This window comes from Falco rusticolus, chromosome 8 (genome assembly GCF_015220075.1).
Source record: "Falco rusticolus isolate bFalRus1 chromosome 8, bFalRus1.pri, whole genome shotgun sequence".
NCBI lineage: Eukaryota > Metazoa > Chordata > Aves > Falconiformes > Falconidae > Falco > Falco rusticolus.
This window is the reverse complement of record NC_051194.1, coordinates 61038376-61055730: the sequence shown is the minus strand read 5'-3', so window position 1 is coordinate 61055730 and position 17355 is coordinate 61038376. Positions and strand designations below refer to the sequence as shown.

General features: G+C 43.5%; 1 protein-coding gene across 1 annotated transcript; it reads left to right on the top strand.

The window, feature by feature from the left end:
- Positions 1-5972: 5972 nt before the first annotated feature.
- Positions 5973-13051, top strand: MSTN (myostatin). The gene is made up of 3 exons (XM_037396897.1): positions 5973-6383; positions 8569-8942; positions 11295-13051. The coding sequence occupies exons 1-3, from the start codon at positions 6011-6013 to the stop codon at positions 11673-11675; spliced, it is 1128 nt and encodes a 375-aa protein (XP_037252794.1). The 5' UTR covers positions 5973-6010; the 3' UTR covers positions 11676-13051.
- The last annotated feature ends 4304 nt before the right edge of the window (positions 13052-17355 follow it).

Below are 17355 nucleotides of genomic sequence, written 5' to 3'. Positions count from 1 at the left end.
AACTGGCAGCTTTCACTAGAATTGCATCCTTCCTTAAGCGTTTTTAATGAGCCTAACGGGAACACATTTCCCTCTCTGCTTCTAAAGTTTATTTCCATTAGCGTATCTGGTTAGTTCTTGAGCAACACGTACTGGAATCTGTAGGAGAGGAAAATGCGCCGGGGCATTTTTGGCCCATTCCACCGGGGAGGTTACGCACGCCATGCACAAGCTGCGGGCAGGAAGGGGGCAGCCAGGAGGGCAGGAGTGAGCCAGAAGCCAAAGGGGACCCCGACTTCCCTGAAGCCAACACTCAGCAGCATCTCTTGGGCAAGCTGAGAGATGCATCACAGGCCACAATGGCCACAGCACCAGTTTGCCACCAGTTTTACCCATTTCCCCCATTTTATCCATCGCATGCTTACACACCGCAGCCTGGGAGAAACCCCTTGGCAGGTCGGGCTCCTGACTGTCTCCATAGCTCCCAAGATGAGGAAATCATTCGCCAGACAGAGTGACGTTTTGTCCTGGTACTCAAACTGCAGATGCAGATCCAAGTATGTCCTGGGGGAGACCGCTCAAAATCCCAAATCCCTGAACATCATGTTTTTCCTGGGAAAACAACCTGACAGCAAGAGTTGAGAAGGAATTGTGGCATATCCTACCCAGATGCCAGTACACCAGGGCATCCCTACCCTGCACCGTGCATGCCCTTTTCCCACATGGAATATGCTCTCTGATACCTGGAACTCAAAACTGGTGAAAACAAGATGAGCTAATTTTTTTTTTTTTTTTTTTTTTTTTTTTTTTTGGCAACTTGAAGGAATTAAATGTCCATACCACCAAAATAAAGAAATAAATTTGACTTCCAGTAGCTGATAGAGCACAATGTTTAGAAGCTTACATATGATTACTTTTGTAGGAAAAAATAGGAATAGCGGAGGACAAACTGCTCCAGGGCATTTGTTACACAGCAGGAATTCATACCAGTTACAGCTTTCACATTTTAGTTCATGGCAATAAGTTCAATTTTAAAAGTGGTTACTTTTGCCTTACAGTAGCTGCAGCTTTAGTTTACGTAATGTTATTGGGATGAGGTTTTCATGGGTTTTTTTGTTACGTCAGGATTTCTTTCTAGGTGTTTTATAGACATGATATTATATCTGCTTTGAGGTTCCAAGTAATGCATTCACCTTGGATTCAGGTGGCTAACAGCAAGCACCGGGGGAGCTAAGACAGCTGGGTTCCTGGTTAAGCAAAACAGCCTGATTCCATTGCATGTAGTTACATCTCTGAATTTTTCTATTCAAATTTGACTATTCCAAGCAAAATTACTTCATAGACATGATTCCCAGCTTATGGCTGCTAAGTGAGAGATGAATCCAGTCCAAAAAAATTTTAAATGGAATTTTCTGTCTCTTTCAATGTGCTGTTGTTTAAACTGAAAAAAAGGTAGATTTAGATCAGGTGTTAGGAAGAAATACTTTACTGTGAAGTTGTGAGGCACTGGGGCAGGCTGCCCCAGGCAGCCCCGAGCAGCCTCGGCCCTGGAGGGTCAGGGTGGGATGGGGCTGGGAGCAGCCTGCTCTGGTGGCAGGTGGCCCTGCCCAGGGCAGGGGTTGGGACTGGATGGTCTGGGATGTCCCTTCCAACCCAGCCAGGAGATGGTTCTATGATTCAATTCTAGAAATTAGGCTTTGTGCTGACAAAAGTGAGAGGAAAAGGTGACTCAGAGTATCTTCCTCAGCAGCTCGGGAGGAATGTTACATCTTCCTTATAAGACAAACCAGGAGAGAAGCCAGTTGCTTCAGAGATAGGACTCGACTTCAATGTAAGCAGCAATCAGATTTACAGTGTTTTTCACAACACCTGTTTTTTCTTCAAGTTCTACCTTCTGAGGTAAATCACTGATGAGAACTGTTGCACATCTGTTAACAGAAAAATAGAAGAGTGGATTTCTGGTCCTGCAGCCTGTAAGGAATTGTTTGGAAATCTAGGCTATAGCAGGATGAAGCCATCCGGTTTCTGGCAGGGTTATAACTCGTGTCCCTCTCCTTCATACCCCTGTAACTCTCCCTTTTCTCAGAAACGTCCTGGTTCCTTTCCATGTCCACTTGGTCCACCCCCAAAACAAGCTCAAATCCCACCCTGCTCCCTATCTATTTTTTCTGGGTTGCTGGCCCAGCAAGGGATGACACAATGTAGATGGTCCAGAGCTATCAGCGTGCTGAATAATGATGAAGAAGCACAAGCAAATTGGCTAATTTAATTAAAGCCTGCCAAAAAGGATGGGTAATGGTTGGGCTCCGCTTGCCTTCTCCTCAGGGAGGGCATTACTAATCTCCTTTTCCTCTACACAGTCACTGTTTTTCCATAAAACTCACAATAACGCAATGTCTTTGAAACCTCTATATCAGTCAGATTTGTTGGGGGTGGGTTTGGGGTTCTTTTCCTTCTTTCCCCACCCCCCCCTCCCCCCCATGGTTTTCCAATGTGTACCAGGCCTCCTGGTGGAGGGGAGAAAGAAGAGGGGGAGGAAGAAGAGGAGAAGCTGACAGGTAGACAGACACGTGCCTTTTCCCTTTAGATAGGAACATTCTTACGCTGCTTGATTTTGGGGGCCTGAGCCATGATCTTTGGATAATTAGGATTGGGAATACTATTCACTATTGGCAGGCACGGCGGGTAGAATGACACAAATCCCAAAGTTGATATTAAAATGCCATAAAGTTCAGTAAGATGTGCATTTCATTTTTAACTCTTCTTTAGTTTTGCTGGTGGTAATGTGTTGGTCTGTGGTTTTTTGTTTGATTGTTTTTTTGCCAAATAAACTTTTGAAACAACTTGTACCTGGTCACTTTATCACTCACTTTTCTCACCTCTGTCACCTACTTCTGCAGTTACCACTTTTGGAAAAAAGTGAAAGACAGACAGAAAAACAAATTGCATATTGTATTACTGTTATCAAAGAAATCAGAGCCTTTGATAGCTCCTGATCAAGTGTGACTTTTTGCGCCCTCTTCCAAATCCTGGGAGTTTCATAGAAACGGAAAAGCTGGCAACAACAAAAGATGAAGAGAAAGGTGTGCTACTGACATCCTAGAGCGCTTCGGAGCGTGGGGATAGCAAGCGCATTTTATGAGGGAGATGGGAAAAAGTTGCTCTTTGTTACGCGGCTGTTGGTGAGTTCTGGGGTGCTCTGGTCACCCTTGGTGGGTAGTCCCCATGTCACCACTCCAGCTGCGCTCACTGCCTCCTATTTCTAAACAACGAGCAGAGGCATGGTGCTCGGTCAGATCCGTCGTAGCTGAGAGCAAGAGCCCAGGCTTTCAGGCTTACAGGAGAGGACTTTGGTCCTGCAGCCGTAAGCAAAAGCCTCACAGAGGGGAGCAAAGGGGCCCTTTTTTTTGTAGATTAACGGAATCATTGCAGAAGACTGGGGAAGAAAAAAACCAAAACAAAACATGAAGTTCTGCATGCTCATGGTGAGCCAGAGTCGGAGTGAGAAGACCCTGGCAGGGAAGGAGCAGTGTGGCCGCTGCATGCCGGGCAAGCTGCTGCGGGGCGCATCCAGAGAGGGGTCCCCGTGCAGCAGACATTGCTTTGCTGAGCGCTTCTCTTGTCCCCTCTCCAACATGAATGCCTTACAGCCACAGCCTGCCAGGGCATTTAATTACTCTGATATTAAGACTACCACGTTATTTCCACCTGTTTATTGATGGGTCATTGTTCTCTCCTGGTGTGAAACCTGGTACCTGTCAAAGTTTCCTCCTGGGAGTAGATTCCCTTTTATAGACAGCTCGTTAAGTCATTCTGGTTTAAAATAAAATCGAATCAAAGAGTTTTATTATGGCATTCATGTCATAATATTAAACAAACAAAAAAAAACCCCAACCTACACTCCCAAACAATTCACCGACAGGGTCAGTGCTTTTCAAAAAGATTCTTACTCTGAATCATCCTATTCATTGTCCATAAAAACACATTTCCAGCACTTGAATCGCACTAAGAGTCTGTTTAAAACACATTATAGGCATGGCAGGCAGCCTCCGCTGCAAACCCAGATCTGTCCTGACTTCACGAGCCCGTTTGTGTCACCACACGGTGAGTAGCTGCACCGGTCTCCTGTGTAAAAAGCAAACACTCGGGAGGTAAGAAGCCGAACCCCTTGCTTTAAACATGGATTTTGGCTGAAATCGGAGGATCTGACCCTAAAGCCATAGGCCTGGAACGTGCAAGCATGATACATCTATCGCTTGCATTGACTTTGCACCAGGGTAGGACAATCAATTTCAATTGAATACTCATGATTTACGTCACAGGTCCTGAGCCGAGTGTTAGGCTCGGTTCTGTGCTACGTGATGAATTTGCATGCCCTGGAGAGGCAATACAAAAAATATGAATGACCAAGCAGAAAAAACTCTTTGGAAGTTCTGTCCCACATCTTTCCATATACCAACATTTTTCCTACCTGAACATATGCAAAAAAACCCCCGTTTGCCACCCTTTTAGGTGTACTCAGAACGGGAAAAGAAGAGAAGCCCAGTGAGAAACAGACAATTCAGTCCAGACTCAAGCAGGCAAACTTTGGCATATTGCATGAAATTCCAGGATTTCCCTTTGCTGTAATACAGATTGCAAATATACAGATATATACAATATATATGAATCCCAGGGTTTGTGTTTGCTGTAATAGACAGCCTATGCTGACCAGTAACCCCCAGCCCCCCCCAGCTAAGTGTGAATTCCACAATTCACGCTAACAGCACACCAAATGCAAGCTACATTGCTGTAAGATTTTATAAGCCGTAACCCCTAAGTATAAAATCACATCTAGATGTACCTCTCTTATGCAGAAAGCGTATCAAAACTCTAATTCTGAAAACATAAGGATACAAAGAACTTACAAGTATTTGAGTAGAAAGCAAAAGAAAGTGCAGAAAGGTATCGCTTAAATTGGCATCCCACAGAGATGTTTTGAACAGAAATAAAAGATTACATGGAAAAAGCGGCTATCCTGACAGTAGACTTAAATGTTTTAAGTATTTTAATGCTTTTGCTAATAATGGAAGAAGCAAGCTGGGCTGTTCCTGTGTAATATCAGAGCGATTAGCTAAAGATATTGCTTTAAAATACTTTTGCTACTAAAGACCTCTCGATATTTAATTTACTGCCCAGGATTCTGCTGACCCGGTGACAGCATAATGAAGGGACAGACTCATTTTTCATAACTGACTATGAGTTCAGTAAAGGATTTGCTCCTCCTTGGATTTTGATACATGCTAAAGGGGCAAACACATGAGATCTGCATTCACCTCGAGTCACGTTTGCAGAAAATCCTCCTTACTGCTTTGGCTGGTACCTAGCAGGAAAAGCCACTCAGGTTTTCTGAACTGGAAGTGCTGAATATGCTTTAGTTGTTGAACAGCGTAAATTAGCGCTGTTTGCAATGCATCCCTAAAGTATTTTTTTCCTGCCTGCTAACAGTAATCCCTCGGGATTTTCTCTTAAATAGCACAAACTTTCAAGTCCAAAAGGCTGGTGGAAGCCGAAAGCAGGTTTAAGGGGAGGTCTGCCTTGATTCATAGTACAAGCACACGGTCGGTATATATTTAAGAATGACAGTGCTGTCTTTCAGTACTGCTGCCCGCAATACTTGGAAATATATCCTTTCAGCATGCGAAGGCATATCCTCTGCGAAGCGCCCAGATAAATCAGCTCACCCTTGGCTGTAACTAAACGCTGTCTAGTGACTTGTGATCGACAGGGCTTTACCCTCTGACAGCCAGATTCATTGTTGGGACAGCAACCAATCCTCGGGTTTGACGACATGAGCCTAATCAAAGTTGGAGTATAAAAAGCCCCCTTGGAATATATAAGGTACACCAGTGTGGCAAGCTGTCTCTCAGATTGCATTTGCTTTCACGGATCTGTTCAGTACTGAAAGGGAAAGGGGGAGGGGAACAAGGGGGAAAAAAAAAAAAAGAAAAAGGAAAAAAAAAGGGAAAAGCGCTGCACTGAATGTGAGATCATGCAAAAGCTAGCGATCTGTGTTTGTATTTACCTGTTCATGCTGATTTCAGTTGATCCGGTGGCTCTCGATGACGGTAGTCAGCCCGCAGAGAACGCTGAAAAAGATGGACTGTGCAACGCTTGTACGTGGAGACAGAATACAAAATCTTCCAGAATAGAAGCCATAAAAATTCAAATCCTCAGCAAACTGCGCCTGGAGCAAGCTCCTAACATTAGCAGGGATGTTATTAAACAACTTTTACCCAAAGCTCCTCCACTACAGGAACTGATTGATCAGTATGACGTCCAGAGGGACGACAGTAGCGATGGCTCTTTGGAAGACGATGACTATCATGCCACCACCGAAACGATTATCACAATGCCTACGGAGTGTAAGTAACCCTGCTGCTTTCGCCTCCGCTGCTCCTCCGAGAGAGTTGTCTCCCCGCTGTGGAGCCACGCAACTCCTCCTGGGGCTCTCCCAACAGGCTGCTGGCTGGAGTCTGCTAGAGGGAGGGAGGAGAGCGTTATTTCTAAAGAATTCGAGCCAGGTTCAGACGACCGTGTTGCGATCCTTTGTTTTACTGTTTGGTTTTCGGCTCCTAATAACGCGTGTGCCCTGTAGCACTTAGGATTTGCCCATTGCCTTAGAAAGCAAAGGGAGGTCTGCAGTTTAGGGGACTTTGTTATCTGCAGGACTCAGGGCATTTCCGAGCGCAGATGCAAAGTACGAGCGCAGATAACAAGAGAAGTGTATTTTTCTGAGGGAGGTTTCGCTGCCCAGTATTTTTAGAAGCGGTAGAAACTGGCAGAAATACAGCTCAGAGCACCAGACCCACCTAACTGCAACACGTTATGGCAAGTGTAAGTACAGAGTTAAATTCTTGCTTCTTTGCCGATCCCATAAACTAGCACCACCCACCCCTGAGTTAAAACTATAGATTTAAAGCAAATATGTGTGTAACAGATTTAAATGTTAAAAAGTCCATGCTATAGCAGTCAGCTCCAGTAGATGTGCCAAGGAAGAATGAAGGCATTTACTGAATGAGCAGATTCTGAGTTGTCTTCTGAGTGCTAAACATCTGCTACGGCTCCTATCAAGTATCTTTTGCACGGCTAATACTATAGTATCTTATGTTCTTCATCAGCTGAAGTATTTGGCTATGGCAGCTGGTTTATTTAAATAACACGAATATGATGTCAAAAAGGAAAAAGATGACAGGACGTATAAGGCATGTCAGCAGCCACAGATATCCTTACAATAAGCATGGTAGAATAATATCAGCTGCTCTGGCCAGCTAAAAACATACGCATTGATGAAAAAGTAACTTCGGCTGTAAAATTGTCGAACTTTAATTAATTAGTAAGATGTGTCCTTCATAGCAAGGTATTACTGCAGCCTTATTGCAAGGCTGAGGTCTGCCAGCAGTTTTACCCCAGCCTATTACATCCAAGGGTTTATAACTATTTTTAATTGAGTGGTTACATAATTGCAGTGACTGAAGGAAAGTCATTCTACTTCATTGAACCGAGTTCGTTTCCTGCTTTTTATAAAAAGCCCTTGAACTCTGTTAAATGCACCAGAGACAGGTACCTTAAGTGGCGAGATTTATGAATGCCAAAGCCCCGCACCGTTTCAGGTCGGTACCACCCGTTTTATCCTGGCATGGAAAGATATTGCCATGGCTAGGTATGACAGCTGCCCCGGAGGCTACGGGAAGGGAAGGAGGAGCGCAGCGCTGCACGTGACTTTCCTATAATATTGTTCAAATGAAAACAAAACGAGCCTTAGATTAATAGCCTCTCGATTATTTCCCCCCCGCCTCCAGGGGGGAAATTAAAGTGTTTGCCTGGCTTGCCCACGGCGGCCTCTGTCTGTACAATGTGGAGCACACTCAGGCTATTTATTAGATAAGAAATAGGCAGATCGTGCAGGCAAGTCGAGTCAGCTCACGTGAGGTTGCTGTCCTGCGTGCTTTATGAAGGTCCTCAGGAGATGACTAGCAGAAGCGAGCCGGTAGTAGTCACTGCCAAGCAGAATAGGCTGTGCCCTCTCCCCCCCCCCGAGTTCTCCCGTGGGAAAGAGGCTTTTTTGCAGTGGTACAGGTCAGCCCCCAGCCCCAGTACCAGGGATCAGAGCCCTGAGCACCCGGAGGACTGCACAGCTCCTCCCCGGCACGCACCTTGCCCTGCTTGCCTATCATTTCCCAGCTGCAGCCTGAGCGCTCCTCTGCCCTGCTGAGCCCACCGAGCAGGCGGCACCAGCCACACCTGGTTAGAAAATGATGAGCCAAACGTTATTGCAGCCTGTTCACAAACCGAGCATCGTTTCCTTGCCACATTATGCTACTTTCAGGTGATAGCGTAATGATTTTGTTGTCATCCATTAAAGCTGCTGCGGAGCATAAACCACAGAAAATGATTTAAGTTAAATCCCCTTTGTTACCAGTACAGTTTATAACATATTGTAAGATTTTATGCATGGTCTGGAAAATAAATAAATAAATCGGGGTTTATATATGCATATTTCTTTTTTTGTTCCCTGTTTAGTAATCTGTTCTTTCCATTCATTTATAGCTGATTTTCTTGTACAAATGGAGGGAAAACCAAAATGTTGCTTCTTTAAGTTTAGCTCTAAAATACAATATAACAAAGTAGTAAAGGCACAATTGTGGATATACTTGAGGCAAGTCCAAAAACCTACAACAGTGTTTGTGCAGATCCTGAGACTTATTAAACCCATGAAAGACGGTACAAGATATACTGGAATTCGATCTTTGAAACTTGACATGAACCCAGGCACTGGTATTTGGCAGAGTATTGATGTGAAGACAGTGTTGCAAAATTGGCTCAAACAGCCTGAATCCAATTTAGGCATCGAAATAAAAGCTTTTGATGAGAATGGACGAGATCTTGCTGTAACTTTCCCAGGACCAGGTGAAGATGGATTGGTAAGTTTATTTAGAAAAATCCCATTTACATATCTTGCGTTTTATTGGAAAGCATTTAAGTTGTGTTTTAAGGATAAAATGGTAGACTTGTTTAGGGAATGGAAGATAACGTTTCTGTGTATCTAATCCTTTTGTTCTTGGCTCTCTGATCATGTCAAAATCAACAGCATTCCTCTGCCTTCGATTCCCTGCGACAAATCGCAGCAGCACTTCGGGGGGGGTGTTGAGAGGCATTAACTAGAAAATGTTCTGGTAATTACTGACGGATGGCACTATCAAAGTGATGTTGTTTTCAAATTTGAGAGCAAATACTGCTTAATGAGCAATTAATTTGCATAAAGCCAAAAGAACAGTCGATTCTTTCAGTGATAGGAAAGATGCCTCTGATACTGCTGAGAAAGCGAGGGAGTTTCTCCCTACTCTGTATGCATATTTTTCCTGTTAACAGCAAGAATTATCTGTGTTTATGAAGATAAGAACAGGTCTTCACGTGAGTGTTAAGTTCTGCACCTGTCAGTGTGTGATGGAGTGCATCATTCCACCTATTAGAAATGCTTGAATGGAGGAATTCTGCTTGATTCAATAAATGAGTCATAATGATGAGGAAGAGCATAAAATAACTACCTGGGTTTTCTTTTTGCAAGTATAGATGAGCAAATTAAACCTGAGGTATACCTGTTAAATGACAGCATTTTCCTTGTTTGTTTCTGCAACTCACTAATCGCCTACAGCCTATAAAAATTCCTGAACCTATCACAACCAGGACATCCCTCCCTTCGAATGAAGTATAAGGAATATTATTTGACTTTTACTTCTGTGCACTAGGTCAATCTATTTATCATAGAATCACAGAATCATTTAGGTTCGAAAAGGCCTTTAAGATCATCGAGTCCAATCGTGTTTGTGTAGCTATGTAACGTGCAACTTCATTGCAGTATAATGCAGTTAAAGAGAACTTAAAGGAAAAACGCTGTGATAACATAGTTGTAGATCCAGTACAGACGTGGATCTCCCACACTTGAAACAGGCCAGCTGGATATCATGACAAGGAATGCCCTCACTGCCTCCATCCATCCAAATGATAACACACGTGCATAACCCACAGTTGCCATCATCTATGAAAATAAGCCGATCCAGCAGCAGGGCAGGGTTAAATGCACGGCTGATAACTGATAACGGGAAAGGAACTTTCTCTTCCCTTCCCTCTGGCTGGTCCCCAGCAGCTGCCAGTACAGGGACGCTCCTCTCACCAAGCCCCTCCCCACGTCATTTACCTTTGGGAGGAGCATCTCCAGCAGCTGGACCACTTGCAGCTGTGAAGGCGGGTATCTTGGAAGGCGCAAACCCAAGTAACAAAATTAGCCAGGCTGTTATTTACTCCTCAGGAACAGTCTTCCTTCACGGGGCAGTAACAAACCGACACACGGGGCTGAAATCTGTGTCCGGAAGGGAAGAAAACTGGGAGCTTTTTCAAACTCATGATTGCGGAGGTTGCAATTTCGTTCTATTCTCAGTTGGTGACGGTGGAAACACACCTTCAGTAGGAGGCACGTGGCTCGGAGATCTGCCAAAAGTACATTCCTGGCCACAGGGCTCTTTCGGGAGTCAAAATATTAGCTGCCCCTCCAAATCCAGGGCAGCAAATTCAGCCCTCCGGCAGGGGGGAAAGCTGTGAAGTATCAGCAACCCGTACGAGCAAGTGAAATGCTCCTTTCTACTGCAGTCATTTAAGCACAGCAGCAGTGATGGAGCAAATTTTGTCCTCCTTGGTCTGGACTAGAAGCCTTCCTTGATACCCAGAAAGCCTCGACTCAGTATGATTTTGAAGGAGGCAATTTCAGAAGGACTCACAATAGGGAGACCAACACCAATTGGTCCTGCCCTTTGCAAGTTTTTGGAGTTATTTGTTTCCCTTTGGGAGTTCTTCTGCAGAGAAGGGGGGTAGGGGGTGTGGGGAGAGGAAAAAAAAAGCTCTTGTTGAGTTTAAAACCAAACCCACATCGAAAGTCAAAACCCAGCATCCTCCAAATTTCTGAAACGTTCTTTTAGCTGTTACCAGAAATGATGCTAACACTGAGATAATGGTGATTTCAGGAACAGATGCTCAGGAATTAAAGCTCTTTATAGAGGAAACAGCAGGGAAATGTTTGTCCTCAGCATGAAAAATAGGAATAATCCTCAAGCAGAGATCAACTGTAGCAGAGATTTGCAGGAAGACAAGTTTTGTTTGTGAGCATGATTTGAGAATGTTAACATGATGCATCTCTGTCTGAACTATTATTTATTTGCACGTTTTTACTGAACCTAGGCTTACCTCAGTAATGCTTCAGATTCCTTCTCCTCTCCTCGCAGAACCCATTTTTAGAGGTCAGAGTTACAGACACACCGAAACGGTCCCGCAGAGATTTCGGCCTCGACTGCGACGAGCACTCGACAGAATCCCGATGCTGTCGCTACCCGCTGACCGTGGATTTTGAAGCTTTTGGATGGGACTGGATTATCGCACCTAAAAGATACAAAGCCAATTACTGCTCCGGAGAATGCGAATTTGTGTTTTTACAAAAGTACCCGCACACGCACCTGGTACACCAAGCGAACCCCAGGGGTTCGGCAGGCCCTTGCTGCACGCCCACCAAGATGTCCCCCATAAACATGCTGTACTTCAACGGCAAAGAACAAATCATATACGGCAAGATACCGGCCATGGTTGTAGATCGCTGCGGGTGCTCATGAGATCGTCGGTTGATCCACCGCTTCATACATTGTGGAAGCTACCGAAAAAAAAAATAAAAAATTAACACTATACCCCCTCACCAGTCTTTGAAACTGTGAAGTTACGTACGCTAGGCATTGCCGACATCCTACACGCTGTATGATAGGCTATCGGACAGATTTAGCGCAGCAGCAGCTACAGGAACGTGAACTAAAGGACGCTACAGTCACCCGCTGGCTGCCTCCGAGCTGGCGGAACAGAAAAGCTACGATCAAAATCACCGGATTTATCACACCGAGTTCTTACCTTGTGAGGGAACCAATATTTCACTCATTCTGACGCAAATTTACACGCAGGTTTCAGTACGTGTTGGCAATCAAAAGCAAGCTCCTTCTCACCTGTGGACCGAAGGAGTGGGCTTTTAAGGCCATTTCTTCACAGCTTCACCTAGTATTGTATTTACAGGAAAAATATATACTGGTAACCTATACACCACTACACCACACCACCAGAATCATCCTTAAACACTTGAATATATAGTGCAGAATTGTGAAACGTATCAGATGAAATTCCACATAAATGGACAAATCCTGAAATTAGGGATGGCATAGTGTATTTAGCGTGTTTCCATTCCTTTTTCTCATTAGTATGTTAGTTATCAATGGCAATGGTGCTACGTAAGCAGGCTGAGTAAATAGAAAGGTAGTTATCTAAGTGAAAGAATTTAGACTAATAACGAATTTGCCCTATCCTCAGGTACACTATTCAACATTCGCAAGAAATAGCTATTTTTTAAATGAAAGGGAATTGATTTTCTAGACGTAGTAAAACAAAAGGCAGCCAAGAAGTCTGACAGTCAAATCCTAACCCCACATTACAACTTGCCTTTGCAACATTACCATTTGCACTATGATAAACCAATGCAAATAGTTGGTTGCTACAGATATTGTTTAAAAAACCAACCACTTTGATATAACTGACTTGTGTAATATGTATGCATCAGTATTTTGTAAATAAATGTTTATTTTTTAATCACTGTTGGTATATGTTCATCACAAGAAAAGAATGACTTTAACCTGTACTTTAGTTTAATAAACAAAAACCAATATTCTCTTCATAATATAATTTCCTGGATTTTAACACAAATAATATGTAGGAACAATGCAGCAAAAGTAAACCATATGTTGAGAATTATACTACATTTTATATGTTTTTTACATTGGTATGAGCCATCTGTGATAAATGATGGGTGTTGACATGTTTGTAAGGTTCTTTGGGTTACTGTTTTTACGGTCATTTTGATCCACAACTGAATTTCCATACTTTGAATGTTATGTCCATAAATAACGATGATACCATGAAAGATTGCTATTAAATGCATTTTATTATATTTAAAAGTTTGCAGCAAAGTATTATCTTTATTTGAGTAAACGCAGGACACAGATTTCCACACAAATTCTGTACGTTTTTTTTCTTATGGTAAAAAATTGTTAATTGAAATTAAAAATATCTATTTACTATAAAGTCCATTTCATTTCACATGTGAAATACAGCTGATGAAACAGGTGTTTAACAACACAATTGCTGTTAAAACCTTTTCATGCTAGTATGATACACATTTTTGTTATATTCCAGAATTCAGTTTTGAATTTCCCTTTGTGTTAAACCACCCTAAAACTACAAGAAACACTTGGTTTTCTTTCCCTTTCTCTTTCATATATTTTCTGCCTAGGTGGTAAATATTTTGTATCGCATTTTCTACTTTTATTTTTAAATTTGTATTGTAAACACATTAAAATTTAAAGTTTGAGCGATGAGGTTTGGAACTTAAAAGCAAACAGATTTTCTGCAGTTTCTTTCGACCGATTAGGAGTTCTGCTAAAGCTGTGTCCGAGCATCGAGCAGATGTTCGGCTTCTCCTGATGTAGCTCATCAGACAGGTCTCTGGGGCCCTTAAATACACTTGCAATTTAGTTTCCCACAAAACACAATCAGAGCAAGTAAAACAGAATTTAAAAACTCTCAGAATACAGAGCCTTGGTGAAGCCACAAGAAGTAAAAGTACAACACAATTCCTTCCTCTGCCAAACCAAGAGTTAAGGGAGAAATCCCAGCTTTGCAGCAGCAAAGTCCCACTGCCTTTAAGGGGGACCAGCGTTTTGCCCTTTGACTTTTAACTCGTGATATCCAGGCATCAAACGGTCCCATCCTGCCCATATGAACCACCAACAGTCTTTCTCTGCATGTGGTGTACCAAAAGCCTCTTAAACCATGCAGAGACTTCATATTAACCCCCGTGGTACTGCGTGGTGAGACCTTCACGAGCTTTCATTGGGTCAGTTCATATGGCAACAGCCGCAGAGGTGCGGCAGCACGGATTTCAGAATCGATAGCAAACAAAATATGTTCCCAGTCTGCACCGAAGTCCCGTTACGACACCTGCGTGATTATTTTTACTGACAATAGCTAAACTGGAGCCAACGTAAATTCACTTACCCCCCATAAGTGACATCGTTGGCTGCCTGGTAATAACCGTACCTGGCACAAATGTGGTGCAGAAGGGATGGGATCTTTTTTTGCTGGTATCTGTAAAAACAAAAATAAACCAAAAACGAGAAAAGAAAGAATATGAATTCCCAAAAGCATCTACTCCAACCAACATTCCCATCTTGACATTCAGAAAAATTTTAGTCCATGGAAATTTTATGCAGTATGTGTCCTTCATATTTTGGCAAACTTGAAACTCTCATAGAGCAGTCCTGGCTCTCATGTTTTTAATGTTGATCTCACAAAGAAGCAGCTACCCAAGGAACACACACTGGCCTTTCATCTCGTTGATTTTAGCTGCTGAGTGATTCATAATTGATGTGTTTGTTGACAATCAATATGAGATGTCAACAATTCATTCAGTTCTTATTGGTACATCCTTATATTTCCAAGGCTCAGGTCCTAAAGACTTCAGCAGCATCTGTGACTGCTTAATGTGTCACTCAGATCTCACTGTTAAGCTGTGTAAGATGAAAATAGGCAACGAGGAATAATTTCTGAGCAATAAACAGCCTCGTTTCCTTGCCTGGCATGTTAAGAACCTCATAGGAACCACACAGGTAGAATCCAGCCTCCCAAGGCAGCGTTCAGGTGCCCCAAGATGTGTGTGCACACCTGCAATGGAGCGGTTCCTCCGCTCGATTCCACTTCAGCTCTTCCCCTTGGCTCTACTGCCCAGCTCCTCCCCTCCCTGCCCTTCCCAGTGCCATCCTACACCTACCGCTTGCCCAGTTCCAGCAGGAGCCAGCCCTTCCCAGTGCCATCCTACCCCTACCACTTTCCTGGTTCCAGCTACACGGTGAATTAGGCAGCACTTCTCTTCCCATTTTCCATGGCACCTCCCAGCCTGCCCCCAGCCGCCTCCACGCTCTGCCCCACGACCCCGTTCGCAGGGGGAGCAGCCCCCCGGCAGCAACCCCCTCCTGCCCGCTAACCAGATCCCATCCGTCCCACTTCTGCTCTGCGCAGTTGGGGGGGAAACCTTCCAACATGCTGAAATGCAGCCTTGGGGGAATTTAACAGCTGACACAGAAGTCATCACCACTAAGCATATGCAAGCTGCAGTTTTTCGCAGATATACTGTTTTGCTAAATACGAGCAGATTTCAAAGGAACACCTAAAGGCCAAATCCATTCATAGCTTCAGGTGGCTTTTCCTCAGCTCTGTAGAGCCTAGGTTTGGTCTTTGAGATTGTTCATCGGTGTTTTCAGGGGTTTTGTACATTTTTTTGGGTGGTTTCTTTTTTAATCAGGGAAATTATTGAATTGACTCATTCTTGGATGTGAATGAGCTCTTTTGGCTAAATGTTTTAAAAAAGAAATCAGCCTGAGACTAGGCTTGGACAGTTCACTCCAGGCAGCTACATTTTGTTAAAGTTACAGCAAGGCAAAGCAGGGTGTTATAATGGGAAGCACTGGATGGACAAACAAATGATCCCACCTCCACTTACAAATTTACTGAACAATAATTTTAAAAAGTTAGTTACGGAAAGCACTAACTAGAAGCTTTACATGACAAGTTTACTTCGAAACACCACCGTACCTACGTGATTCAGCCAAGATGTCATGAAGAACCTTGGTTACCTGTTGTAACTGACCCAAGTTAGCTGCGTGCTCGCGCTTTAGCTTCATCCCAGCAACGTTATCTGCAGCGAGTAGGTATCTATACATTGATTTAATAATAAGACACATGGCAAAGAACCACTCAGTAAATTACTAATGCAACTGCATCTGCTTCTCTGTGCAATCTTCCCCTGTAAGCAGTAAGACTGTAACTCTCCCTCCAAATGCACCCGTGGCATGTTTGAATCCATAGAAATAAGATGTGAACAAGCTCTGGAAACACTAAAGCGCCGGTTGTCTCTCCCGTTTAGTATATAAAAGCCCTGACGAGATTCAAAGGAATAAGTTAGGGCTACAGGCCAACGTCCGAATTTGAATAGGCTAGAAGCACAGCTCTGTTCGCTCTTGGCTCTTTCCAAATAATCACAAAATAACTGATAGTGCATCTGCTGGAGCAATCCTGTGGGGAAAAAAGCAATGGAGATGTGCAAACATACGGTTCATTCAGCAGTCAACTACTGCCATTAATCACCAGGGGTACTGAAAAACTAAGCAGAATCATCTGTTTGGTGGCTGGGCAGGGTGAACTTGAGGTACGCAGAATGTTACAGCAGGCATTCTCCAGTCGGTTTCTCAGCATTCCAGAAGTATCGATGACAGCAAGCCTTGAAGGCCTCTGTAGAGGAGATGTCGGGATCAGCAGTGAGCTCTGCAGCATCTTGTGTGTAAATCTGGCTGACTTTCCCCAACCTTGACCACCACAGCTTTATGAGGCTACAGGAAGGACTGTTCCTTTTCTTCAGAAGTGGACATAATTCACTCTATACAGGCTTTCAAAATAGTAGCTTCCAGAGAAAATGAAATAGCTTAGTGTCCAGGAGTCAACCTCAACCTAGACTATTTGTGCTCTAAATCTCCTTACGCATCCAAAGTAACCAGTGACCCTGAAAGCTATCACCTTTTCTCCCTATAGAAATATCTTTCACTTACAAGTCAACAACCATGTTCAATGCCAAACCTGTTGCTTTTCCACTGTATTTATCATACTACCCTGAGTGCCCAAAAGTAAAGCCAACCCCTCTTCAGGAGGGGCAGGCATTCAGCACGTAGGAGCCCTGCCTGTGGGAAGGCAGAGGGACAAGCCCTGGCTCAGAACTGCCTTTTCTGCTACTCCTGACAAACACTGTGTGACCTTTGGGTGAGATCTGGTCAGGATTTCTGGTTAGGAAAGCATAATAATGCTCAGTTTTGGCAGGAAACGCACCTGACGTTCCATGTTTCACCAGTAAAATCAATAAGAGCCCTTAAAGATTCTAATGGTGCGGAAAGGGTATCTGGGAAAGCACCCTGGAGGCATTACTTGGTAGACAGGTTCCACAAAACTTAAAACAGGCAGTTTGGGAGACACAAACAGAACAATATACTGAAATCAGGTACGGTGTAATGTTCGTTGTAAAGCAGTTGTGTGCGAAGGATGGCCTGCCCTTATGTATTTCAAGGAACCAAATGTAATATAAATATAAAAATTGAAATTTAAAGGAGTTAAATAAGTTGATGGGATGTAACCAAGACAGCAAGAAAGATGTTGTTT

Bases quoted from the DNA above. Each gene is read 5' to 3' on its own strand.
- MSTN (XM_037396897.1), top strand. From the start codon at position 6,011: ATGCAAAAGCTAGCGATCTGTGTTTGTATTTACCTGTTCATGCTGATT. The intron at 6,384-8,568 runs GTAAGTAACCCT...ATTCATTTATAG, and splicing joins TATCACAATGCCTACGGAGT to CTGATTTTCTTGTACAAATG. The intron at 8,943-11,294 runs GTAAGTTTATTT...CTCTCCTCGCAG, and splicing joins GACCAGGTGAAGATGGATTG to AACCCATTTTTAGAGGTCAG.